Raw genomic sequence first — 26998 nt, 5'->3', positions numbered from 1 at the left:
TCAGTACCTTTACTCTACTTAGTTCATAGGTTTCTGGCTCTGAAGAAAAAGTTTAATAATTTGCTTGGAGCATGACCCTATACCATAAGGCTTTCACTTTTTAAAAACAATTTCAAAGGATTGAAATAGAATAAGGTATTTGCTTGTGCTTTTAAATTTCAGAATGAAACCAAACCTGTGGACAGCTGGGTCTACTGAGTTAACAACATTTTTATTTGACTCATGGATGAACAATCTATGAATAGCAACTTAACACATTTATACCATTACAAGGTAACAAAAATGGTTGCACAGTCACTCTCAATGATTAAACACCCTCCTAAACAGGAGAGTCTTCAGAGCTTTCTGGAATGCCAAGAGTGAAGGGGTCAGCCTTATCACTGAAGCAGTGTATTCCACAATGTGAAGCAACCATGGAGAATGCCTGCCTTCTGGCCCACATCCCTTTTACCTCTTACCCTGATGGGATCTTGAATCAGCCCTCTCTCAATGCTCGTATAGTGCAGCCAGGATAATTTTAGGTAAGACAGTTCCTGATATCATCTGGCACTACACAATTTCAACCTTTTAATGGGACCCAGAAGCATCCTGGCAACCAATGTAACAACCATAAAAAGAGGTATTGCCTTTCAATAACCAATTCTACCCACTACCAATTTAGCAGCTGCATCCTATACCAGTTGTAGCTTTAAGGCAGCCACATATAGAGCATGTTGTGGTAGTCAGAACACACAATGGTAAGGGCAGTTTAGTATTGCCAGGGCTTCCTCATCCAAATAATGCACTGGTATACCAGACAAATCTAGACAAAAGATTTCTTGGCCACAGGAACCATGAATCTAAGACAACCCCCAAGTCATGGACCTGCTCTTTTAGGGAGAGTGCAATACCATCTAGATTCAATACTGGTACCAATGTTTCTGAACCAATCTGGAATGCCCCTTCATGTGAATAATTATATTCTGGTAAACAGCACAATGCACATATCCTAATGGAGGTGAACAATCCATTGCTACTTCTGTGCTGGACTCTTTTCCCTTTATCTTCTCCTTTGTTCAGAATATTTGCTTTTACTCAGGTCATTTTTTTTGGGGGGGGGGGTAAACTCAGACAAAATATTGAGATGGTTGCTCCACAGGGGAGAATTCAAGTAATCAGAAAGTGAGCTATTAGAAGGAAGCCAACATAGAAGTACCTCTTTATATCTTTTGCAGAGCTTCAACTGTTAAATAGTTGATGCTATAGGAATGGAGCACTCAGAAAGCCCCACCCCCACCCCCACCCTCTTGCCTTAGGCACTTCACATTCACTTTCACTTAGGTTCTTAAAGAGTCATTAATTAGAAACATTTCCCTAAAGCAAGGTTACAGACCCAAGGTTTCCTGCAGCAATGCATATATTACATTAAAGGGACCTACCTCTCCATGGAGTTTGCCTTTGCACTAGTATTAATTATGAAGAAGAACCCCAATAGGGCTCACTTAGAGATTCTCCTCTTGAGTTTATAAGCAGCCAAGAATGGATTCTGCAATCAACAGGGCATGTGCTAATAGCTGCTGGCCTCCAGGACAAGCCTCCGGGCCTTGCATATCTAAAGATCACTTGCATATCCCTGGCTTCTCATCACATCAGAGTCCTTGGATTGATATTAAACTGAGCTTATCACAGCCTGAAGGCAGAGAAGATAAGATGGACATCCCTAGTCTTTAAATGTCCTTCTTTCCTTAATCACATTAATGATGGGGTGGTTAGAGGAGTGATTTAGGACATCCAAGAAGAAAATAACATTCATAATAATCCTCAAGAGGCATAATAATAATTCATCAAAAAGGATGAGAGGGAAGGGCTCAGACATGCCAAACACAGAAGTTATTTGCCTGGTCCTTATCTCCAGACAGATAATAATCCAAGGATCAAATAGAAGTTAAGGAGAGAAAAGATTATCTCAATACTTAATTAATTTGCACTTTATTCTTAAAGTATGAACATTCCAGTTGCTTTACATCTTTTGTATTAATCCTCAAGTCTTGCATTTTGATACAAACTGATCTTTTGCACACAGTTTCTTATTCTCCAGGCAGCAAAGACAATTGTAAAAAAAAAAAAATCCATCTCACACAGTTAGTATGCTTGATTCCTAAACTGACTGAAATGGATGATGGTGGTGGTAATAGCATGCCAGCCTGTTCTTTTATATGTGGTGAGTTATTACTGAAATGTTGCATGTCTTCTTCATGCAAGTAAAGTTGTGCTTCAATTCTTACAAAGAAAAATAGTTCCATATATGGAGAGAGGAATGCTAAATGCACAAGCAGGTTTCAGAAAAAGCAGAGAACATGAGATCGGATCACTCACAAAAGGTGGACAATGGAGAGACCAAGAGAATACAAGGAGAAGGCTTGCATTTGCTTTATTGACTACAGCAAGAGTTTTCTATAACTGTACCGGAATGTGGTATATTCTAAAACTAATTGGTACGTTGGAACCCTTGATTATTCTTCTGAGAAATTTTTATAATAAACAAGAAGCTACTAGAATAATTAAATATGGAAAAACAGAACGGTTGATAATAAGGAAGGGAGTAAGATAAGAATTCATATATATTTGATAATACAGCATATATATTGTAAAAATAGCAGAAATGATAGCTAGAATCAAAGTAGAAGGCCAAAAAACTAGCAATTTGAGATAGGCAGACAGTACCATTTTATCGAAAGTGAAAGAACTCATTATGATGGCAAAAATGGAAAGTGAAATGTATGATTTAATGTTAAATATTAAGGAGGCAAAGGTAATTTCAGACAATGTGAAACTGAACTTTAGTTGATGGTGAAAACGTGGTGGTGATAGGCAGTTTTGTCTTCTACAGCTTATGAATAGACAAAGGTGGAACATGCTGGAGAAGTAAATGGGAGATTAATCCTAGGGAAGAGGACAGTAACAGAAGAAGGATGTAGGTTAGAAAAGCAATGGTATTTCCAGTAATAAATAAGTAGATGTGAGAACTAGAAATTGAGAGAAAGAAGATGTCTCTTGATGATCACCAAGTAGAAACTAGCATATTTTGGGCATGTGAAATGAACACAATATGGATGATTGTGTTTGGTGAGCTTGAAGAAAGTAGAAGGAGAAGACAGTGGAGAAGTGGCACTGAATTCAGTTCAATAGATCCAAACTAGTTATATAAATGGAACAAAGCTAGTTTGTATAAGCTGCCATAATAGGCAGTAATGGTGGTGGTGATCTTATCTAGTTCACATACTGCATCTATAAAGAGGAAATAGCATGCTGATTCATTAGTGGGTATGCTACTCATGCAATCGACCTTTTGGGGAGAGAGTTCAAGTCATATGGAAAGGCTTTAATGGGGGCATGTAGTGGGCGTTTCATTCTTTGCTATTGCAATGACTGTTCAGTATAGCTGAACTGAAATGCATTGACCAAGGCTTTATATCACCTTAGAAGTTTCCCATTCTAGTTAGGTGGCCAGCTAACTGTAACCCCCAAAAATGCAGAATTAACACTGTTTTAGTGCTTTAGGGATCTGTCAATGTTTCCAGAATATACCTCCATAATTATATACGTGTGTGTGTGTGCGTGTGTGTGTGTGTATAGATAGATATAGATATAGAGATATAGATATTGTTAAGAAAGTTACATAATATCAATTTCTCCTAGGGTAGTATTTTCATTACAGAAATTCCACCCAAGAGGAGGATCACCATGTAATATTGAAAATCTGCAAAAATTCTTTCCACGTTTTTGTCTTCTTCAGACAGTAAGGAAGAGTATGTAAATAAAATTGGCAAACATAAAAATTGCAATAAAATAGAACAGTTTCATGAATTTATAACATGGAGAAGTAAAGTAATAAAAAGCTATAAATTTCATTGCAGTCAAGATCCCTTATCAGTCTGTGTAAACAGTATGTATATCAAACAATGTGATAAGAGGATTAAAGTATATTCACCCTCCATGGGCAGCTTTTTATCAGAACCACATGTAAAAGGCAATCAAGGAAGTGGGAAGTTAGTAACAGACTGAAAATATATGAAAACCAAGTCTTGCCTCAGATTTTCATGGACCTCCATCCACCAAACCTGGAACAAATTGTGGGTTCCCACTCCTACCCAAAAGAACAAAACTCCCCAAATCTTCTATGTTTTCACTTTAGGAAATCCATAAACTATCTGATTCTTGACAAATATTGTAAGACTAAAACGTTATTTCCTTTGCTGATGCTCCCTCCACCTGAGTTCATATTTTATTTTCCTATATACATCTTAAAATTGGTCAACCAGTTTATTTAATTGCCCCTATTCAATGGTTGTTAGATTCCAGCTCTTGAAATACAGAAATATGTATAGATAGGAAGGACATTAATTGATAATCCATAATCCATTTGGAAAACAATCCCAAGATAAACAAGCAAGCTGTATCTAAAAGAAGCGCACACTGGAGTTTTGAGTAAGTCTAAATTTCTTACCATCTAGAAATAAAGTTCTAATTCTAGTAACTTTACTACTTCAAGCTGTAACATTAAATTGCATTTGCTTAGTCCTCCTTCTGTTGCCAAAACCAGACGTAGCACAGATGAATGTTGGTACTGATGTACTGATGGTACAGTGATGGCAAATGCATGTACATTGTGAAGCATGCTGTTGATAACTGTGGCAGCACTTCAGAGAATCTGATACTGCAGATTTTTGTTTGCATGACATAAAAGGAGTGCAAAAAAGAGATGCTGTTTTTAATATACCAGTATAAAATATCAAATTTGAGAAGGAACCTGGATATTATTCTAATGCCTGGACTTTGTATTTAAGATTTATTACAAAAATGTCTGCTAAAATTACATGAACATATGTAATATCTTGGATGTTGTACCTTTCCACTGTTGAATATCTAAGAAAGTGCATAGTATTTGATTTAAAAAATGTGTATCCTCCTTCTGATTTAATTTGGTCAGTTCCTGTTTTTTTAAAGAATTTCCTTATGCCTTCACTTTCACATATGAAAGTAATCTTGTGTGAATCTAAGGCTATTTATCTTCCTTTTTTGGTTCTCCCCAAAATATTTTCTGGAAGAAAGGGATACATGAAGATCCCTGAAATTGTTCCAAGGGCAAAGTGTCCAAATCTGTAGTATACTGCTTCCTTAGTAAGAATACACAGAACACTGGACAAAGAAGAATTATACTCTCACTGTTTTGTTATTATATATTTGAGGGCAGCCGGTGTAGAGTGTAATGATGATCACATCATCTAACCTTTCTCATAGTGTCACTGAATTCCTTCTTGGATGGATGGCTTTCAGAGTGGACAAATAACATGGCTACATATTAATGATATGTGTTCTAATAATGCCAGTGATTTGCCTTTTTATTTTTTATCAATCTTTAGAATTTAAGAAGAAATTTGAAAATGATTCCTAATATTTCTTAACTTTTTTTGTGCAGTTCAAAGCACTCAGACAAAGTATTTGCTTTGTGAAATGTTTCTACTTGTTATTACAGTGTTATTGTTGTTCAGAAGACTGCTATTGATCAAGTCAATCAATGCCTCCTGCTGCAGGGATGTTTCCTGTCACAAGCTAAGGAAGCAATATAGTGTTTGAAGAGTTTGTGTTAAACCTATTCCCCCATAAAAGTGTTTGCCCTCATACAGGAGATGTAGAAAGTAGTTCCTATCAACCTATTTATTTCATGGGTATATTGAATGTTATTCATATGTGGAGGCACATTAGCATTCCATATGTTATCATTATGAATAATTGCAGTCATAACAAAACATGTTCGTGTGTTTGGAGTGGAAAGTAAGTGATTGACCCTCACTTTCTTGAAGTATGCTTTTCATTCCTATGGTTGGCAGGTAAGAGAGAGAAAGAGAGAGAGAGATGTAGAGTTCAGAGCCCCAGAGTCTTTTGGAGTGCACAGCCATAACAAATCTAGCAAATAATAATAATGAGGAGAAGAAATTGGAGGTCCTTCACTAATCATTTTCATTTGCAACATTTGCATTGCAAGAGAGGGCTTCTTCAAGAGTGTGCAGTAAAACCTAAGTTTAATGGACCATTCAAGGAAGGGACTGTCCATTACTCTCAAATGTACATTAAGTCCAAATGTATATCATTTGCATCAATTTATGTCTTTTTATCACATTTGCATAATGATACCATTGTACAAATCATGTAAATAAATGCAAAATGGCACAAATTGTGTTATTTGCATACTTACATCCAAATGCAAGTAATACAGATTGACAAAAATAATTGAAATTTAAGTGAATAATCTGGGCTGCTTTAGAGAAGACAGTCTGTTATGTTGGTGTATTGTCTGGACACAGATGTTGTGTGTTTCATCCAAAGTCCAGTAAGTAGGATCTGTTAAAATAAAGTTTTACTCTATTAGTAAATATACAAAAAGACAGAATTTACAATTGTATGTGTTCATGGATGTGCATTTCTTTTAGACTATTAAGACTGCTATTCTGTGAAGCTGCTTTGTCAGACAATCTTTGATATGTTTTATAAAATACATATTAGCAGGTATTTATTTGTTTTATTTATTTGATTTATATTCCCCCTTCCCTCAAACAACTTACAAGGGGATCTCCCTTCATTTTTATCACTGAATGAATGTCCCATTGAAGTATGTTCGGTTGAAAGCAATTGGCCCAAAGTCACCCAGTAAGTTTCCATAGTTAAGTGAAGATTTATTTATTTTTTCTCTCCAGTCCTAGTCCAACACTTGAACATGGAAACCCTGGTTTCCATGTTGTTTCACAAGAAACAAGATGTTTAAGTCTTCACAGTATTTTGCAAAGTGTGGCTTACAATGCCTGATCTGAGAAGGCAAATGGAGTATATGTTCCCTTACGTTAATTTATTTCTGTTTTATTGATGTATATTTCCCAATTATATTAAACATTACAGATTAGATCATCTCTATTCAGAAATAGGGAGAGGTTACTTTTATACAGATAGAGGTGTATTGCTAGAAATATATGCTGCCTTCTATAGGAAAATTAAGTACAAATGGGTATAAAATTCTCATTCAGAAACTCAGCAACTTCCATTCAGTGCATTATATACAATAGAAATGCATGCATGTGCACACACACAATCTGCATGTTGACCCACCACGGTTTAAGTGTGGCTTCTGAAGACCCCAGATTTTGGCAATGAATTTTTATAGTGCCAAAGTATTATTACATTCTTCTGGCAAGTACTGATGAATCACTACTTGTAAACTCAGTCTGTTACCAAGCCACAGAAACCAGTGTTCCTCCTTTTGGAACTACCATTCCTATCCCTTCCTCCCTCCACTCTCCATTAGTATAATTATGATGTGATTTGCATCAGTGCTTTCGTTCAGAGAACTAGAGTTGTGTTCACAGAATGAAGTGTTTTGTAAATGAAAACTTCTTCCCTTCATGGAATTACAATATTTGGCTCCAACCCAGTAAAAGAATAAGATGTCTCTTTGAATAATATACACAAAACATGCTAACACGGATGCCTTTCTAATCCCTTGATCCTTTTCATATTTTTGGGCTATAAATATTTCCAGGATTGTATTGTCTTTTATTGTTACATAAGACATTCTAATGGATACTGCTGCCATAGAAGCTGCTAAACCTTTTGTAGTTCAGGGATCCAGAAAATATCTTACTACATTTTGAAAGTTATTTTGCAAATGAAGTGAATCTTTTAAATTTCCTTTATCCATAAGTATAAAGTCATAAATCAGTCTGCTAAAGATGAAAATTTGCTTTTGAAACCCATCTGGAGGTTTTAAAAATAATAATAAAGGCAGCAATGCACTGTCTTTCAAAGTACTTCAGCACCAAGGACAGCAACACAGACTCCTGTAAGTCTCTCATTTTTACACTGTCAGAGATTTTGTTCGTGGAGAAAATCTATGCGGTCGCTAAGAGTTCACAACAACTTATGGCATGTAATCAATCAATCAGAGATTTTGTATATTCTGTCTGTAAAATAACTCTTAAAGCTAATTAAATGACTCTCAAGATCATGTTGGGCTGTACATTTACTTTCTTTACATGTCTGCAGTGACAGGTCTTTTTTTCTTCTTATTTTTTCCCAGCATTTTAAAGCATAATCTCTACTGTCAGGCTATTTACGATGTGCACATTATTAGATTTCATAAGCAGATCAATGGGATGATTTGTATTCCAGACAAATATTTCCTTGTTCTACCAGAACTACTTGGAAAACATTGGAATATTTTGCATTTAATGAATTTTTATTACTTATAATCTAATTATTTAAAATCTATATTTTATTTTAAGGCATATTTTACCATTAGGATGCAGCCAACTTTTTTTTTTTTTTTTTTATTCTTCTGATAGTAGTCAAAGGTCAGAAGAGTATTTTGCTGGGCACATAATTTACTGAGAACAAAGTTCCATAATAAGATTAATCTTACACAGCAGTAAGATATTGCATAGCTTCACCATTTTGAAACCAAAGTAAAGATGATGTACTATCTGGGGGGGAAAAAAAAGAGCTGAGAAACCTGTAACAATAGAATTTGGACTATCACTTTAACTTACAGTTGGAAAATATTATCTTTTTCTTTGTAAAAATGTAACTGTGATAGGATCCCCAATGGGCAGGTAAAATTATCTGAAAGGCCAGATTTTCCCATAGCACTGCAAGTTAGCCATCCCTGATTTAAACTAAAGTGGTTCTGTTTCATCAATTTGCTTTCTGATACAAAGTCTCTGGAGCTCTTATAAGGCATAAGAAATCTTCAGATAGCCAGCAACCTTTCACTTCTGATTGCCATTTCACAAATTGAACTTGGTTTCAGAGCTCATAAACCCAAACTTCCTCTTGATCATATTGTGTTAATAATGGTCAATCCCAGCTGTATTTTGAGAAATTATATTTCAGAAATAGATGAGTACATTTTCTATTTGGCATAGTTTAAAATTATGCAGATGCGGAATTTCCCTTAGCTTTATATTCCCCTTCCATGTGTGTGTGTGTGTGCATACACACATACATGTGTTTATTGAAAATTCATTTTAATTAAAGTTTAAGAATATGCAAGATGAACAGTCTTACCAGATTAAATCAGTAGCTTCAGAGTACTTATTCTAGAGAGGTACCTGTGTTAGCCGTTGTAGCAAAACCAACAGAGACCTTAAAAATTTATAGAAAGCTTCAGTTCATCAGAACCTCAGTGACAATCCCAAGTTCCTTCTGCAGCTCAGCTAGATCCACCCTTCCTCCCTATGACAGAGAACAGCCACAGAAAACTCCATGGTTAATAGGAACTGATCTGTCCATACAAAGGACTGATGGTAGTATCCCCCAGATCCAGATTACATAGCCACTGACCCAAGATAAAACAACAACAACAACAACAGATCTAATGTGTGACTGATACACACATGCACACACACACACACAGGGCTTTCAACAGTCTGGGCTGGGATTCCAAGCCATCTGTGGCCCAAGGAAGGCAAATTAAATTCCTCCAGACCCAATAGCTTGGAGAACTCCACTGCCAACCTGTCCTAAGAACTGAGCAGCACTGGTAGGGAGACTGCCGTGACAGCAGCGATCCCATCTAATCCCTAGCACCCAACTTCACCGGTAAGGTCTCACATCCTGACAGGCAGCAGGATCTCCTGGATAACTCAGTTATCTTAAGATCTTTCCCACCATTAGTTGTTCCATTAACTAGAAATGCTAAGATTTCACTTGGGAAGATAGCCACACAAAGCATGTTTACACGGCCGAATTTCAGCCTTTCTTTACTGAACATCATCTATAGGTAGAAGTCTGAAAAGGTGCTACCAGATCCCTTCTGATTTTTGCCTACCGTAGACTAACACTAATCTCGTATAACATCTGGGTTTGTATTTGATCTTGTAGCCAGCCCTTCCCATCCTCTGTCAGATATGGGTTCAAGAAAAATGAAGAATGCAAATCTCATTGTGAATAGGAAGGTAGGAAAGGTTTAAGAGACACTTCTTTCTTGCCTTAATCTTAATATGCTTCTCTCTGAAACTGTCTGCATTTGTTTACAGAGGGTACACTGTTTTATGGGATTTCCTCTGCAGTTTGGGAAGAGTAAGAAACATCTTCCTTCACTGTTTATCATCAGTGCAAATGATAAACACCCCATCTCAGTTTCTCTACCAATCCTTCAGAGGGATACAAGGATTGAAAAGGAGGCCCAAATTGGTTATGGGGGAGGAATAGCCAGAGAATAGCCATTTCTTATCTTCAGCAAATGACAGGGCATTCAGAAGAGAGTATGTGCACTACTAAGTGTCCTTGTGTGGGTTTGTGAGTAAAAATAGTGATCAAATACTTTAGACAAACCTAATGAAGGTTTGTTTGTCTTGGTAATATTATTTCATGGATAAACAGAATAAAACCCAGGATTGGCATTATAGCAGAGATGGATTATACGCAGACATTTGGAAAAAGAGACAAGACAATGGTTTTGAGACAGGTCTGCCATCCTGCACTGTTATGTTAGAGGTGTGTTGGCAAGGCTTAGTCCCAGAACTGTGAATCAGAATTAGACTGGAAACCAAACCCAATATTGCAGTTAGCTGGGTATGCTGGTATATGTAATTTCTCAGCAAATCCAACAAACTGCAACTTAGTATCTTGGGATCTCCAAGCAGCTGTTTGATTAATGTGATTGCAGCTCCCAGTTGAATCATTAGGCTGGGAAACAGCTCAGGTAGATAGACAACATTTCCAGAAAAAAGACATGACTGGAAAGGCATGGATATACATAAGCACCTTGAAGAATACATCAAAAACCTCATCTTCTGAAGAAATGTGGAGTTTGTCTGTAAAGTTTGTCAGTATTTCCCAGAAGACTTGCCAAGTTGGACAAGTGACTAATTGGGCTGTGACTGACTCAGCAAGAAATAAGATAGGAATAAGGCATGATTCAGAGGCAGAAGAATCCAGGGCAGAATTTCCACCCTATTCCTTCCAGATCTTTCAGTCCAATGACCTGTGCTGCTGGTTTTTGCTTCCAAAAAAATCACTCTGCAGGCTAAATAACAGCGGCATGGTACACTTCTCATGTCCAAATTACTAAAATATACATGAAAGTCTCTGGGCAACCTATAAGGGTTCTCCTGTGGATAGAAAAAAATGGGGAATAGCCTCCAATATTTTTGGGAGGATAGAAAAATATTATAGTAATTCCTCAAGGGTGGAAAGATAAGTAGAAAACTATTATTAATAATATTTTGGCATGCTTATGTTTTGCAGGCAATTGGATTGTTTTGCACGATTTCAATTTGTGCTGATTTCCAAGCTCTCAGTTATATTAAGACTGAAGATTGTAGCATGGTGTCTCCAACTAATTTTTGAAGCAGAAAGCAAGGATATAGGATGGGAAGCTAAACAATTAGTTCCTGAGAGCTTTTAATTTTTCATCATCCTTCACTGTTTATCATCTTCAGAGCTGCAAGGAGCGGCAGTTGTGGTTCTCTGTAATTTAGTAAATCCCATGCCTCTGAGAAGCTTTCTCTTCTTCAGGGCTATAACAAATCTCAGTGCAATAGGACAAAGGAGAAACAAGTGACACCAGGATAAAAATGTTAAAAGGGAGAGGGAAATACAGGCCAGAGCAAATCTGGCCGTAAAGTAATGGCATGAGACACTCCATAGAGAGAACCTATTCCATGATGTCTTATTATTTATTACTAGGTCCTGGCAGAACTGCCCTTAGTCTGAACAGAAATTTCTGTGTGGCTTGGAAGCAAAATAGGCAAGAGGAAGAGCACAGTTTGTAGGGGGCAGATTATCCTATTTTAGTTTGGCACAACGTATCATGACAGCTTGCATGTAACTTCTGCTTAGTTTGAGTAACATTTCCTACTAATTATTTCTTTAATTTATGAAAATATAACTCACTTTTCCATTGGTCAATTACAGTAACATGTAAAAACATAAATATTATATAAAATACAGTTTAAAACCAAAAATTAAAATCTCACCACATTATGTATCCCCTCCAGAATTACTATCATCCCTCTATTCAAACTGTTCACAAACAGGCAGACTGATTGAAATCAGTAAGTGGGTGAAGCCCATAACTCAACATTTGTTGTTCAGTCCCTTTGGACTTTTTGTGACCCATTGGACATAATTTCTCCAGGATTGTTGGTTAGTAACCTCTTCTTTGAGTTCCTGTAAGCTCATGCCTGTGTCATCAGCAATAATATCTAGCCACCTTGTCTTCTGTCAACTTCTTTTTTGAGTGCCTTCAGTTTTTTCAAGGATCAGGGTCTTCAGTGATTCTTCCTTTTGCGTTATGTGTACCACTAAGAGAACTATGGCCTTAACAGTATGTACTGTACCTTTGTTGCCAGTGTGAAGTCTCTGCACTTGAATGTTTTTGTTTAGATCTGACATACTATTTTCCCCACATAGCAGATGTCTCTTTATTTCATGGCTACAGTTACCCTCTCAGTGAATTTTTAAGCCTAGAAAAATAAAATCTGTTCTCATTTCAACTTGTTTTCCACTTGTTTGCATTGGATTGACCTAATCTTGGGTTTGTTTTTTTAAAATATTGATCAGCAATCTGGCTTTTAGGTTCTTTTCTTTCACCTTCAACCAGAGAATCCTTGCTTCCCACCATCAAAGCCCTCAGCATAGAAGAGGTTATTGATGTTTTCCCCTGCAATTTTAGTTCCAATTTCTATTTATTCTGGTCCAACATGCCAGATTCCTTGCTAGTTTATTTATTTATACATACAGTACATACATAATTTTATGGTCAAAGACTCTGGATCTCTTCAGATCATAAATATTTCACTTTTTACTAAAGATATATTCTTCAAATAAAGGGAAAAGTATACAAACATGGCACACTTTTTCCCAATTTTGAACCACATACCATTCTAACTGTTGTTTTCTGGTCATCAGTTTTTCTTGGTAGAACTCTGTTCGTCTGTCTCCTGCTTCATTTGGTTTTCTTGGCAGAAAACTGGAATGAGTTGCCATTATCTTCTCCAGTATTTCACATTTAGTCTAACCCCTCATCTATGACCTATATGAGACTGTTCTGGGAGTATACACTCCCAGTATTATAACTCACAGTGTCACCAGAATGCATGAGTCCTTTCATCACTAAGAGCTAAAAATACATGAAGGGAAATGTCACTGGATGCATACATGCATTCAAAGTATTTGATTGAAAGAGGCAGTGTTAAGTTATTTAACTTAAAAGACAGTGATAAGCAGTTTCAACCAAGCTTTACAAGTGATTCATGACCCACTAATCGCGTTGCATTTTACAGTGGATCATTCTCCATCTCCCTCCCAATGCAGTAGCCTGTTGTAAAAGTACAAGAGACAGCCAAGTGAGTGGGGTTTTGCACTCCAGCTATCAGTTCAATGCAATTCTAAGCATGGATACCTTAGCTAGTTATGATATGAGCTTAACATATGTGCTGCTAGAACTAGTTTTATTCAGATTTAAGGAAAGGATTTGCAGAACATTGACCATTTTCTTTCCTCTCTCAGTCAGATGAGTTGGCAAGTAGTCCACTGATAGGTAAAACCTTTGATGATCTTTATCTTCTGGCACCTGACCATGCCCTCTGCATTGGTATGTTAGGTCCCACAATGATTTTCAACGTTAATGAGTCTTCTCCCAGGTCTCATCATTGAATGCTTCGTGGACTTCTAAACACTCACAAACACAAGTCCTCAGCAGCACAAAAACTCCATTCTAGGATGACTAGCCACCTTTTCTCCAGATTAAAACCAGCAAGCTATTTTCCACAGCCCTAGAATTGTCTAAGTCCATTTCACCCATTTTAGTTGCCAACTACCATCTCCATTTCCATCCTCCTCCTTTCTATTAGCCTTCTGGGTATTTTAAAACTTCCCCCTTTGCCAGCCCTATTTCTGTCTCCCTTCCTGCTTCTATGAGAACTTCTGTCCTATGAGAATTTAAACTACCTTCTGTTCCCAGCTCTTTATCAGCAAAGCTTAACACAGAGTTAGTACACAGAATTTGGGTGTCTGCATGGACATGTGAAGAGTCAGCAAGAAGCTATGACTGAAAAGAAGCTCATCATATGGAACATACTATTAGGAAATCACTAAAACAAGGTATAACTAAAGTGTAAAACTTTCAGAGTTACGTTTCCCTGACTTTCTTATGCCCAGACATTGCCTGTGTTTTCTTACTGATCCTTAATTTAACTTCTAATATAGCCTAGTTCCTGTGTCCCAGGTTGACCCCACTGTATCATAATCAGGCCAGTGGTGCCTCCTACTTGTGTCTGACACTGCCACTTGTTCTTGCTGCCTTGACTCTAGCTATGGCACAGAATTGGACCTGTGTTCCTTAACCCTATTCCATATACATGATTCATCGGGGCAAGATTGCAGCAGCTGCATCTTTTTTGTAAAATACACCACAGTAAACTCCCATTTCTTTGGATTTAACTTGTGACGTAAACACCAAAAAAGAAAGATTAAGTCGACCTATTTAATTATGCCTGTATAATCCATACTGTATTCTTCAGTATGGATTAGAGCAACCAGCTTCAGTTCCTAATTCCGAGTGAATCTTAAGAGCCGAGAATACAGATCTCGTTGTTCAGTAACCTTTAGCTTTTGATCCACATCTATTGCCAAGCTTCACAATACACAAGAGCTGTAGAAGAGCTACTTATTCATGATGACTGTGAAATCAGGCAAGCTTGATTAAGTTCCTTATGGCTACTTAAAGAACACTCTGGTTTAGATGTTTATTGCATTGGAGAGGGGAAAGTGCAAAAAAATGGTTTCATCTTAAGTAACCATAGGAAGGTTTTAACGATGCAAATTAAGGATGCAAGATTTATATCATTGCTTATATAGTAATAAAAATTGAATTCAGTTGGGAAAGGTAACTCTGAGGATGGTTTGATTAATTTGTCCCCATCTCTTAATTACCCTTATTGCTGTCAAATAAAATGAAAAATTTTTTTTTAAATTAATCTGCAAAATCTCCCATTTGTACTTCTTTCTTAAATGTGAATGGAGCCTGGTGGGCCATATGTGAAACATCAGATTAAATGTGCTCAAATCGGGGTGCCTCTGAGCACATCTCTAATCCAACAATTTCACACATTAGTCAAACATTCTTTTTCAGCATCCTAAATGGGGGTAAGGTAAATTTTTCAATGACTGCTGTTTGGAATCAAAAACCTTATTGGATCCAAGTACCTGCCAGTGATTCTAATATATCTTCTGTTCATTCCTGGTCTACAGAATAGCCGCCAGAAAAAAATGCTACTTGCCTTTTTTTTTTTTGCTTTATTCATATCATTTACTCTGATCTCTTTACAGACTTTGAAGATAAGTTAATTTGAGTTGTTGAATGGGGCAAAAGAAAAAAGTTTTGTTCCTGGGCTCAGAATATGATTGTTATAATTTAAAATGGTGGTGTCAAGATCTAGGACAAAGTCACTGATAACATGTCTAGAAAACAGGCTAGAGCTTAAAGAGGCAGCTTTTATTTGTTTTCCATTCCCTCTGTGAACCAAATATTTGTCTTTGTATTTTCCAAGGATTTTTCTTTTTCTAAGCGAGCCGTTGCCTTAAAATGTTCTAATACCCATTAGAATTGTTGTCAGGGTATGTGGTGAAGCTGGGAAATTAAAGGAACAACAACTTAGGGTTTCTGAATAGCCAAACTGGGACAGTTGTTGCTGATACAAATCTTATTGATGTCATTGGAGTAATTTTTCATCTGGTATCTGATAATTGATTAACATTATTCAGCAAGCTTAGTGTTTTTAAGCTAGGATTTATATGTCAATGTAAAATACAACTCAATAGAAGATAGATTTTCCCTATCAACTGTAGCTGTTTTCCCACAGCACATTTGTGGGGGAAGGTAGAAATTTAAAAAAGAGTCAATTGACCCAGTTAACTTCTGGATGTTAAATTTAACCTCAAACAGACATGTATTAGGTTAGACTGACATCACCCAGTTAATAGTGGTGTTAATCCTAGTCAGTTGACTAATTTTGCCTATCTAGTTTTCCAGGAAAAGGAGTTGGAGAGAAAGAGTGGCAGAAAAGACAATTCTTACAATTACAGCATGTATTGTCAAGGCCTGGAAGCACATAATATGCACATACACACACATACACAAAAACCACACTGATCATTGATTGCCTACTCCTGCCTCACTGTCTTGTCAGAGGGGAAGAAGTGAGAGATGTCAAGACAGCTCTCCTGGTGCAAGGGCTTATGAGAGTCTTAAAGAAGATGGGTGAGAATTCTGTGGTCTACATTCTCCATTGGTGAATTTTATTTATTTATTTATCATATTTATATAGCCACCCATCTCACATAGTGACTCTATGCATATATAATAAAATGAAATATGTAAAAGTAAAATACATAAAAGCCAATAAAGCCATGATTTAAATTAAAAATAAAAACAACATAAAAACAAAATGGCAGCCAGCATACAGAGAGTGTATCAGTTAACAATCATATAACCATCCAACAGGCTCCACTCTACCATGGGATCCCCAAGCTCACTGACAAAACCATGTTTTGAGGGCCTTCCAGAAGGCCCACAGGGTTGTGGCCAGCCTCACCTTGGGGGGAATGATGTTCCACAGGTTGGGGCTATGGCACAAAAGACTTTCCTCCTAGGACCCACCAGACAAAACTTCCCAGCTGATGGGACTGCAACATGCCTCTCCTGCCAGACCTGATGGGATGGGTAGATGTCACTGGGGAGAGGCAGTCCCCCAAATAACCTACTACCCTGCCAGGTCAAAACCAGCATCTTTAATTGGACCCAGAAGAAAACTGGTAACCAATGCAGCTTGCAAAGCAAAGATGTACGGTGTGCAGTTCTTGAAGCACATATAGCTATCCGCACTGCTTCATTTTGCACCAGCTGAAGCTTCTGGATACTGTTCAAGGGCAGCCCCAGGTAGAGTGTGTTACAGTAATCCATCCGAGAGGTGACTAGGGCATGAGTGACTGTGAGTAGAGCCTCCTGATCTTGGAATGGGTACAATTGGCATACAACATGAAACTGTGCAAAGGACCTTCTGGCCATGACTGCCACCTGCTCTTCAAGGAGGAGTCGCAAGTCCAGAAGAACCCCCAAGTTGTGCACTGGGTCTGTTTAGTCCCCATCCAGGACTAAAGACAATAAATCCCCAGATACAGAAGGCCCCAAAACCCAAAGCCACTCAGTCTTACCAGGATTTAGCTGAATCCTGTTGTTCCCCATCCAGACCCCTACAGCCTCCAGGCACTGAGAAAGGATATCAATACCATCACTTAACTCACCAGGGGCAGAGATATACAACTGGGTGTCATCAGCATATTGATGATACCTCACCCCATGATGATGGATGAACTCACCCAGTGGCTTCATGTAGATGTTAAACAGGAACAGAGAAAGTACTGAATTCTGTGGCACCCCACATAACAGGGGCCAAGAGCGGGACTTCTTGCTCCCAATCAACACCGACTGGAACTGGCCTCAGAGAAAGGAAGAGAACCAGCACAACACTGTGCCACCCACTCCCAATCCCTGAAGCCAGTCCAGAAGGATACCATGGTTAATGATATTGAAAGCTGCTGAGAGGTCAAGTAGAGCAAGGATGGATGCACTACTCTCATCCTGCTCCCACCAGGGATCATCCAAAAGTGTGACCAGTGCTGTTCCCATCCCTTATCTGGGCCCGAATCCTGACTGAAAGAGGTCCAGGTAATCTGCTTCATCCAGGGTCCTCTGAAGCTGCTGCAAGATCACCTTCTCTACAACTTTCCTTAGAAAGGGAAGATTGGACACTGGACTAAAGTAAAAAAATGGTTGATTAAATGTATGTTTCAACAATGAATAAAAATAACTCAGAGCCACTATCTATATACTACTAAACTCTCCTATCTGTTTGTAACCTTTAATTGGCTGAAATGGTGCATCATAGGGCAACCATTTTTGAAGCAAGGTACCTCAAATGGGCTAACTTAAAGAATGCATCCAAAATATGGGACCCATGACTCCCATAGAATTGAAACTTCAGGGATCTTCAGACCAGTTGTATTGGAAAAGTTGTGGGCACTGCAGCACCACCGCGCCACCACAGTGAGCTGCAGTCACATGATCGTGATTTCCGACGCTCCCTGCCAGCTTGCCGCAAGCAAAGTCAAGCCAGCAGAGAGTCAGAAATCGCTCCCACTCCCACTGCCTTTTCCCCTGCCCATGGTCACTCTGTTTATCTTTTTAGGTAAGTAAATATTGATAAAGGACGACCCAACGGATCATAGGCTGTCTAGTTAGAATTAACAATGAGGTAAAGTTATCCAATGGGGGGGGTGTGACCAAACAAAGCCTTCAACTGTGTTCTTTTGTTTAATGTTACTTGAGATTATCTTATTTAGAATAATGCAAGTTCAACAGAAAAATATGCATTCTAAATCTGAATAATTTATTTTCCAAACATATTTAATTCCACCACTCTTCTCCTCATCTTCCGGAGTGTACCTCTGTCTATGTGTAACTGTGAAAGGAATGTCTACTGAATTCATAGTTATATTTAGAGTTGAATGTAAATATTTAAACTGTAGTTTAGGATTAAAGTAGCCAGTTGTCCAAAATTATACCAGACCGTTCAGATGTTTTGGTTTCCTTCCATCCAGAATGGTCTGCTTTTTTGTCTGCTTTGCTTTTGTTTCCTCTCCCAACATCTCATGGAGAGGATTTGGAGGAATTAAGATTGTGCATAATGCAAGGCTGACTTGGCTGGCCTCCAGGAAGTCTGCATGGGGTGAGGCAGAAGTGGTCTGAGTAGAAAGGAAGTAGGCAGGGTGGAAGAAAAAAGCCCTGAGATCAACTTCCAAGCCAGTCTTCTTTCTCTTGACAGCTGCCAGTGGAAATTTAAAAAGTTTATTACCAGGTCAACTGATATTGCCGTGCCCCGCTAATAAAAAAGATAAAACTCCTCTGTGTGTGTGTTTCTGTGTATGTGTACGCAGGAGAGAGAATCTGTGGAGAGAAAAAGGCAACAAGCAAAGGGGTGTATGTATATGAGCGTGTTGTAGCTACTGACCAATTGTTAAAATTCTGGTACCCCTAGGCAAGTTACTTGCAGGCTTTAAGAAACAGGGAATATCCCAGGACACTATAGAAATGTTTCCGTGATTAGGTATACGCAGCTAATTTATCAAAATGTTACCTTTCCCTGCCCGCAGCCATACTGTGAAATTATTTATAGACTATATTGAACTGTTGGCAGTAATTCAGCAGCATCTCAAGTGTATGAACTCATCACTGGTATCTACAAGAAACCTGAAATAAGAGTTAAGAACTGCTTCTGTGGGTTTGCAGGGAATACCTAACTCAAACACCTAACACAAGGTGTTATTAAAAAAAAAAAATGACGGTAACTTCCTAATTTTCTTCATAATTTTTCAAGCCAAGAAATACCTGAATGGCAGATAAGATTTCTCTGAAAATTTCCAGGGGGCCACCTCATTCCTTTTGAAGAATGCTGTAATGTACTACAGGCTTGCAATCCATTCGGTCTCCAACGCCTCTTTACCTGCTGTCTTTTAGTCTCCATGTTGCTCAGACTCTTTAATGTATGCTATTTAGCATAGATCGCCCCATGTATGGCAATCCACATCACAACCACTTCAATCCTATATCCTCCTCCAATTAGCTAAGTCTTGGAACAAGCTGACTGTAGGAGAGCCAAGAGTTCTGTGCTGGTAACAGACATCTGATACCCTCCTTTACTGAGATGTGATCATCATGATCAGCAGCTCTTTGTGCCAGGTATATTACAACTTTTTTAAACCTCATTTTGTGTATTCCCTTGCAATCTACCCATCATTTCATCATCTCATCCATGCTACAAACTGACAGGACCTTTGTCTGCATCCTAATATAATGGTTAATTGACTGTCTTCAGATTAAACTAGCCATATATAATAAAATTAGTTTGGACTAGAAGAAAAACATGGAATGATATGTGTTAATTATGCTGGAATGCTAAGATTTCAGATCTATATTTTGATGAAGTCAAGATACAGCGTAAAACAAATTGATTTGGATGTGCTGCATTAGGAAGATGGTATTGCAGAACATGATGTTAGCTCTTCTGAACTATTGTTGCTAGACAAGTGTGGAGCAATACCCCAAAGTGGTCCAGATTCCATTAAAGAGCATGAAGATGATCAGCTCCTCCATTTTTCTTTTTGTATACCAAGAAGCAATGCTCTCACAGAGGTTTTTTCAATAAAGGGGATGGTGTGGATAAATGAGAAGAGACCCAAGGTGGATTTGGTGAAAGGAAAAATCCAAATTTGCTTCAATTTTCAGAAGAGTGTAAAGACATGTACAAAATTTTCTGAGACAACAGGAAAGAATGGAGTGCCAGGAAAGAGCATAAATAACAATGGTAGCTCGTATAGATTTGGTGTTTACACATCTAACATTACTCTTTATTATTGTAGATTTTTAGTTGGAGGTGCGTTTAGTTGTTAAAAAAAACATTCCTCATCACTGCCCTTCCTTTTTTGACATGTTCTTTCTAAGGCATTTTAACAGCCATCCTATTCAGAATATAAATCCTAGTTACCTATTTGAAACACAAGGATCTTAGTTTGATTTGGTTTGGATTTTAATTATACATCTCTACCATCCCTACTTACAGAATGGTAGAGTCAGGAGGGGACAACCCGCTCAGTGCTTAAATAATGCATAGTAGTTAGGAATTTTTATTTAACGTGCAACCCAAATCTGCATTCTTCTAACTTCAGTATTACGTTCCATTTCGGTATTCTGAGGTGACAGAAAACAGTTCTTGATCACCAATGATGGCAACAGAAAGGAAGGAATTGTCTTTGCCACATCCTATTTTTCCTACTCCTTTCTCTGCCCGTCCCTCCCTTCCTTCTCAGACATGTGGGTTGCTGGGAAACAGCAGAGTTATGAAGAAATCGGATTCCCAGCATTCCAGGAGGTTTTGAGAAGACTGTTATCTTGGCCACCTCAATCATCACAGGCAAGACAAGGAGGGAAGGAGAAGAACCACTCAGTAAAAATGATACAGCTCAATAATAAAAGCAAATTTAGAATCCTTGAAAGGTATCATACTTACTCATAATGTCACTTTACATTATTTGTGTGTAGATCTGTATTTGACAGAGCAGTGATGGATTTAGATATACAGTATATATGCTCATAACTACACCTTCTTCCAGTTTGGATGGAGACACAGTGGGAGTTTCAAAGGTTTCAACTGTAATGTGCCCAGGAGCCCTCTCCAGTTATTCAGGTTCTCCTCTGCATGTTTTTATTCAGTGGTGGCAGCTTCCCTTTCTTCTTGTGGATCATTGTACATGGTTCCCGACTGCACAGAGAGGTGTTCTTGCCCATCTGTAGAGGCTGACATTGCAGACTTTTGATGGAGCCTGCATGTGGCATAATGGGTGTGATGGTGGGAAGTTTCTGTCCTGCCTATTTATACATGTCATTCAGCATATAGAGAAGACAGAAAGATGTAAATTGATGGCATCTGGCAGCAAAAAAATAAAAAATAAAAAAATGAGCGCATTAAAACAGATATGTATGCTTATGTCCAACAGAAGACAGATTAAGTTTTGAATATTCAAAAATGTGAAGCTTGCCCTTGCCCACCCCTCAAGACCACTTTGTCAAAATGAAGCTGGTCCTTCATCTTGCAGCCTCCCCAAGGTGGCTCACAATTGATAAGAATGGCCTTGTTCACATAAATACCCACATCCCATTATCCCTCTACGTTTTGGCTCAAGAATAAAGATAAGGAAGAGAGGTGGTAATGTATCTGTCGTAATTGTGTGGGATAGAGGAGGTGTCAAAAATAATTACTGAGGACCAGCATTCAGGACCTGCTTCATTTTAATTCAAGGTGGATAAATGCTGCCGTCATCAGGAAACTAGCTGAAGGTGTCATCTTTGATAAACAAGCCCTGCTTCACACATTTCCTACAAAATCAATACAGGCCTGGTACTTATTTGCTAATGCATCATGCCATTTCTGAAGGCCTTTTTTGTGTGTTGGCTTCTTTTTTTTGGTCACTCTTTTGTTTCAGTGATTAGTGTCTCCTTTCACTCTGACAATTTGGGGGGCCTTCCCTGAGATAGTAAAGCTATCAGTTCCAGCCCATGCTAGGAGTTCTGTTTTTGTTCTCTTTTGTACGGTAGCAAGCTCTGAAAACTCACAGGCATCATTGTCTCATCACCGTTCTGTGAATTGTTTGGCAGCACAAGGGAGTGGTGGGAAATTCTTGGATGGGTGGGGGAGCAACCCATTAAAAGAGCAGTAATGCCATGGATTATAAATATTTAGGTGTCAAGTGATAGAGGGAAATAGGTGAGTAGTTGACAGCAGCAGAAGCAAAACTTTAATGTCTGTTCCTTATTCCCGATTTGTTTTATTTATATGTTCCCTCCTCACCAGAGAATCCACTCAAGATGGCAATTTTAAGACTATACAATAAACTAAGAAATTGGATGGAATCAGAAGGCTACATGTGGCCTTCTTGGAACAATCCCAGAGATGGGACCAACCTGTCCTTTATGAGGAAGAAAGCAGCTACCCTGGGCATGGGCTTGGACAACAATATGTTGGGGATCAGCTTCTACTGGGTACCTTTTCAACATGTTGCCTAAGACAAGGCCTCACTTAGCCTGAAGTGTGCAGTTCTCCAGTACTGCTTGCTAGACCAGTTGCACTGTAAGAAGTTTGTGCTATTGACTTGCATAGGCAACTCACAATGTTCCACCCTTCAGAATGATGTTTATAGGGCCCTTGAGGGCAATTTGTTTGAAAGGGAAAACTGATTCTCTGCTACTATCTAGCGATGGTCTAGATTTTTGCAGCTCAGATCTTATACCCCAGATCTTGCCAGCCTTGCAGATCTCAATATCCTCTGAGGTAACTGTACCTTTTTGTTTAATATACTAGTGATCTGAGGAGATGCAGTTCAAGATTCAAGTCTCTAGCTTGCAAGCTGAAGTTCCCAAGTTCAGTATCTTCCTTTTCCTGATAGGGCATCTCCTGATAGTCCTCTTTGACTTCTGTGGAGAGCTACTGCTAGTCAATTTCAACAGTCGTGGATTAAGTGCTGTAGCCTTCTGGCTCAGTATAATATAGTGGTCTCTGTTTCATTTGGACAAGGGAGGAACAATAGGGATGGGCAGCACATTTATACCGTGTTTTAGGAGTGCACCCGAGAAATCTGTCTGAACATCCTTGGAAACAAAATGCTGGGCTAGGTGGATCTAATCCAATGCAATCATATATGTGTTCTTTTGAGGATGGGGTGCAAGAATGAAAGAATGGAATGAGGTAGTTGGAATACTGAAGAGAAGCAACATTTCGTTGCCACGTTTTGTCTCAGGAGCCCACTGCCTTGGCAAAAACATTCTCTTTTATTGCTGATAAACCAGATGAGACGGTCTTGGTGGTTTGTTTGGAGAGTTTGATTCTTTCTGTACCTTTTAGAGGCTTCTGCATTTTAGAAATGAGTATCAACTGACAGTACTAATGTCTGCAGACTTGTTTATTTATTGTCCCAGAACAATGAAATACAAATACAATACTTAAAAGTGCAAGAAAATAAAATCTAAAACAATTGGCGATGGAAAGCTCTGTATATATAAGGATATTTCTATTTTGGAAGCTATCCAATCTAAGTTTTTAAAGCTATGCTCAGTGCTCCTCATTCAATCTCAAGTGCCCTTGGTTGGGTAAAGAATGCCCAAAATACTTATCTTTTGGATCCTAATACAGGATGCCACATTTCCATGCTATCAAGCAAGTTACCGATCAGAATGCTCCCCTTTATGTTGCTCTGTTTTGTTGAAACAAAAACAGCCCATTATTTAATCTAAAGGGCTCTGCTGACTACGCTCTGGGAGAATATACTTAAAGCTGCAGAATAAAACAAGAGAGCAGACCTTTTTATATTGTCAGGTCATTTGCTTCCTTTCTTTTAGTGTTTGATCTATATTTTATAATGCTTCTGTCTTTATCAAGCCTGTGACCCATGAAGTCAAATGCAGTCCATCATATTATGACCTCCCTGGTGTTTGACTGCCCTGTTTGTTGCAGGCACCAGATGCAGAGCAGGGGGATCAAATTATGAGCCGGCTGCTATATGTTGATCATGGAGCTGTAGTGAAACCTGCCAAGTTGTGAAAAGAGATGAACTTATTTTGGGGAAGGCTCTTAGTTTCAAAGCCATCATAACCTGCCTCTTCATTCATTCCTAAGGATCTTAATTTGCTCTACTTTGATGCTTGCTCTTTGATGATGGCTGTTTCCTTATATCTGTGTTCATGTCTTTATTTGGTTAGCAGCCTAATCTACTTTTAGGGATATAAATAATTTAGGATATCTCAACACAAATAATACCATAGGGCTGTGCAGGGCTTTGGATTTGAAGTTAACAAAAATATTTTGGAGCATTTAGGGTGGATATAAACTTAGCAGCTGTTTGCAGTTCTTTAAACCAAATGACTTTTCACAGAATACCATGGGATTCAGGGAAAAGAACAGCTGTTTTTAAGGGGTCAAGGACAGGAGCGCTGTTTGTACCCTTGCATGTGCCCCAAAAACGCTTCAAAACATTAGGATACAGATCTGGAAGAAGGCAAATCTTTACCAAATCTGGACTCAGCCACCCAGGGCTTTGCAGAATCACCAGCAGTTTAAACTCTGCACGCAAAATGAATTGAAAGCCAACACAGCTGCCATTTTTAGATATCTTTCACTTCCCACAATCTTGCTGCTTTGTTCTGAAATGACATTTCTAAGGACTTTTGAAGGCAACTCCGTTTAGAAGCATACATACAATTGTACATTATAATTTACTATGTATGGGGTTCCTGTTCAGTGAAATTAGGTTTAGCAATTGCCAGCCCATAGATCATGCTGGTCAAGAATATTCATTAATTGGGCTGTAGATATTTGCATTGTCAGTTTTACAGTTGTTTTGTGTTGTTATAAGATACTGAAAGTATATTTGGGGACAAGGCAGTTGCGGGAAAATAATTAGGTTTTTTTTCGTACTGTTAGCCAATTGAATTGTGGTCTGGGCTTAGAACCAAAGCCTGCTTGTTACTTAGCAGATGCAAGCTTTTGGAATTGTAATATATACTGTCAACCAGCTCCTTGGTGGATTGGCAAAGAGGAAGTCAGGGGCCATGATGATCTCCCTCCTTCCACTCTTTCGTGTTGTGATGAGGCAGTGTTGGCCATTTGCACATGCCTGTTTTTGGCATATCTGCCCTGATTTTTCTTAGCTCCTGAATTCCTCCCTACTCCAAATCAGGAGTCTTGGCACCCAGAAGGAACCTTTGTATTTCAAAGCCACATGTTTGCAGTGCAAAGCTACAACTCACATACACAGTGGCATGGCTAAAGGCTGTGGAAGCAGAGAGACATGCCTACTGATGCCTTTTTGGGAGCCTACCTCCCATTGGAAGGGAGACAGGAAGGCAGAACACTTTTGAAAAATTGCCCCTAACATATATTGCAGCTGAAGTTGAACAGCTAAGAAAGCCTCTGGCAGTTCTTTGCCTATAGCAGTGAGGAGTTTTACAATTGACACTGACTCCACTTTTCAAATCTCTGAGTCGCCTAAATTATTCCCTGGTTTGTTTAGTGTTCAGCTACACATGGATTTATTAGTTTCTTGCGGTGGGTGCATTTCCTTTAAGCAAAAGCATGTCAGTTGGAGCAAAGGCACTTGGATGAGGTCATTGAGCTTAATTTCTAATCCTAACTATGTGGCAGCTCGCTTTGTGATGCTGATTTAAATTACTTTAATTTCTTCCCAGAGGAACTTAACCTTGTTTCTTGTTCCTTGCTGTTTTATGAAAAGGCTTAGAGGACCAGAGAGTTCCATGCTGTGTTTATGTGATCTGTACCCCGAGGTGAATGTGCATCAGTGGTTCTATGGGCACTCCTCTCCCAATTTAGGTACCCAGCGTAACTTCAATGGACAGAAATATGCTTGCATTCAAAAATAATCACACTCTTCTAGATGATGCTGTTTCTGCTGCTGCTGCTGCTAATGAAGAGCAGTAGTGATGCTGATCATGATAACACTTGCTTAACAGTATAACTGAGCTTGTTTTTCTTTGTTTTTGTGTGTTTTTTCTAGCTGGGAGGCTGTGGGATCCTTGGAGTTGGCATATGGCTAGCTGTTACTCAAGGGAACTTCGCTACCCTCTCTTCTTCCTTCCCTTCTCTGTCAGCTGCCAACCTGTTGATCATCACAGGGACTTTTGTGATGATCATTGGCTTTGTGGGATGCATAGGAGCCATCAAAGAAAACAAGTGCCTCCTGCTCAGTGTGAGTATGAAACATGTCTTATCTACTTGTGACTTCAGAGGGATTTTGCATACGTTAATGCCTAACAGATTGCCAACTTCACATGGAGTATATACCAGCATCTAATACAAGCAATTCCCCTGCTGCACTGTATTGAAAGTTGCTACTTGTTTTCATCTGGAGTAAGACCCCTTTATCTAGAATCTTTAATAATGTTTTGTACTATGTGTTGATTATAAAAAATTAGATGCATGCTTATGAACACCTGAGGCAGCCATCAAGTAGACCAAATAACCATGTAAAATAACTAAATAACAGTGTCAAAGGTAAAGCTATTACTTCTTGACCTTATATATTAATGCCTTTAAAGATACAGTCGGTATCTTTATTTGCTGATGGAATGGTATTTGCCAGCAAGACAGATTCCTTCCCCAGATCTGCTCAGGAAATTGGAGAGGAGAGTGAGGAGCAGTCCCCTTGTTATAAGCAGATTTCTGTTTGCAAAACTAATGGTCCTATTTTTCACTTTTAGGTATATTCTCCTCTTAGCAATAGACCGGAGAGACATTTTGAACTTTGTCTGACACAGCAGTGGATAATGTATTAGTTTTTGGTT

General features: G+C 38.5%; 1 protein-coding gene across 6 annotated transcripts in view; it reads left to right on the top strand.

Moving 5' to 3' along the window:
* The window catches only part of LOC103061032 (tetraspanin-4), a 678932-nt gene that overhangs the window by 569346 nt on the left and 82588 nt on the right, over window positions 1-26998 (top strand). For all 6 annotated transcript variants that reach the window (XM_088146072.1, XM_088146073.1, XM_088146074.1 and 3 more), the window contains one exon: window positions 26212-26403. In XM_088146072.1, the coding sequence (XP_088002198.1) occupies window positions 26212-26403 (192 nt within the window). The remainder of the gene's footprint in view (window positions 1-26211; window positions 26404-26998) is intronic.

Source organism: Python bivittatus, unplaced genomic scaffold (assembly GCF_059951505.1).
Source record: "Python bivittatus isolate LINGU-HERP-01145 unplaced genomic scaffold, Pbiv_v1 ctg000480_np1212, whole genome shotgun sequence".
Lineage (NCBI taxonomy): Eukaryota > Metazoa > Chordata > Lepidosauria > Squamata > Pythonidae > Python > Python bivittatus.
This window is presented reverse-complemented; position numbering and strand designations above follow the sequence as displayed.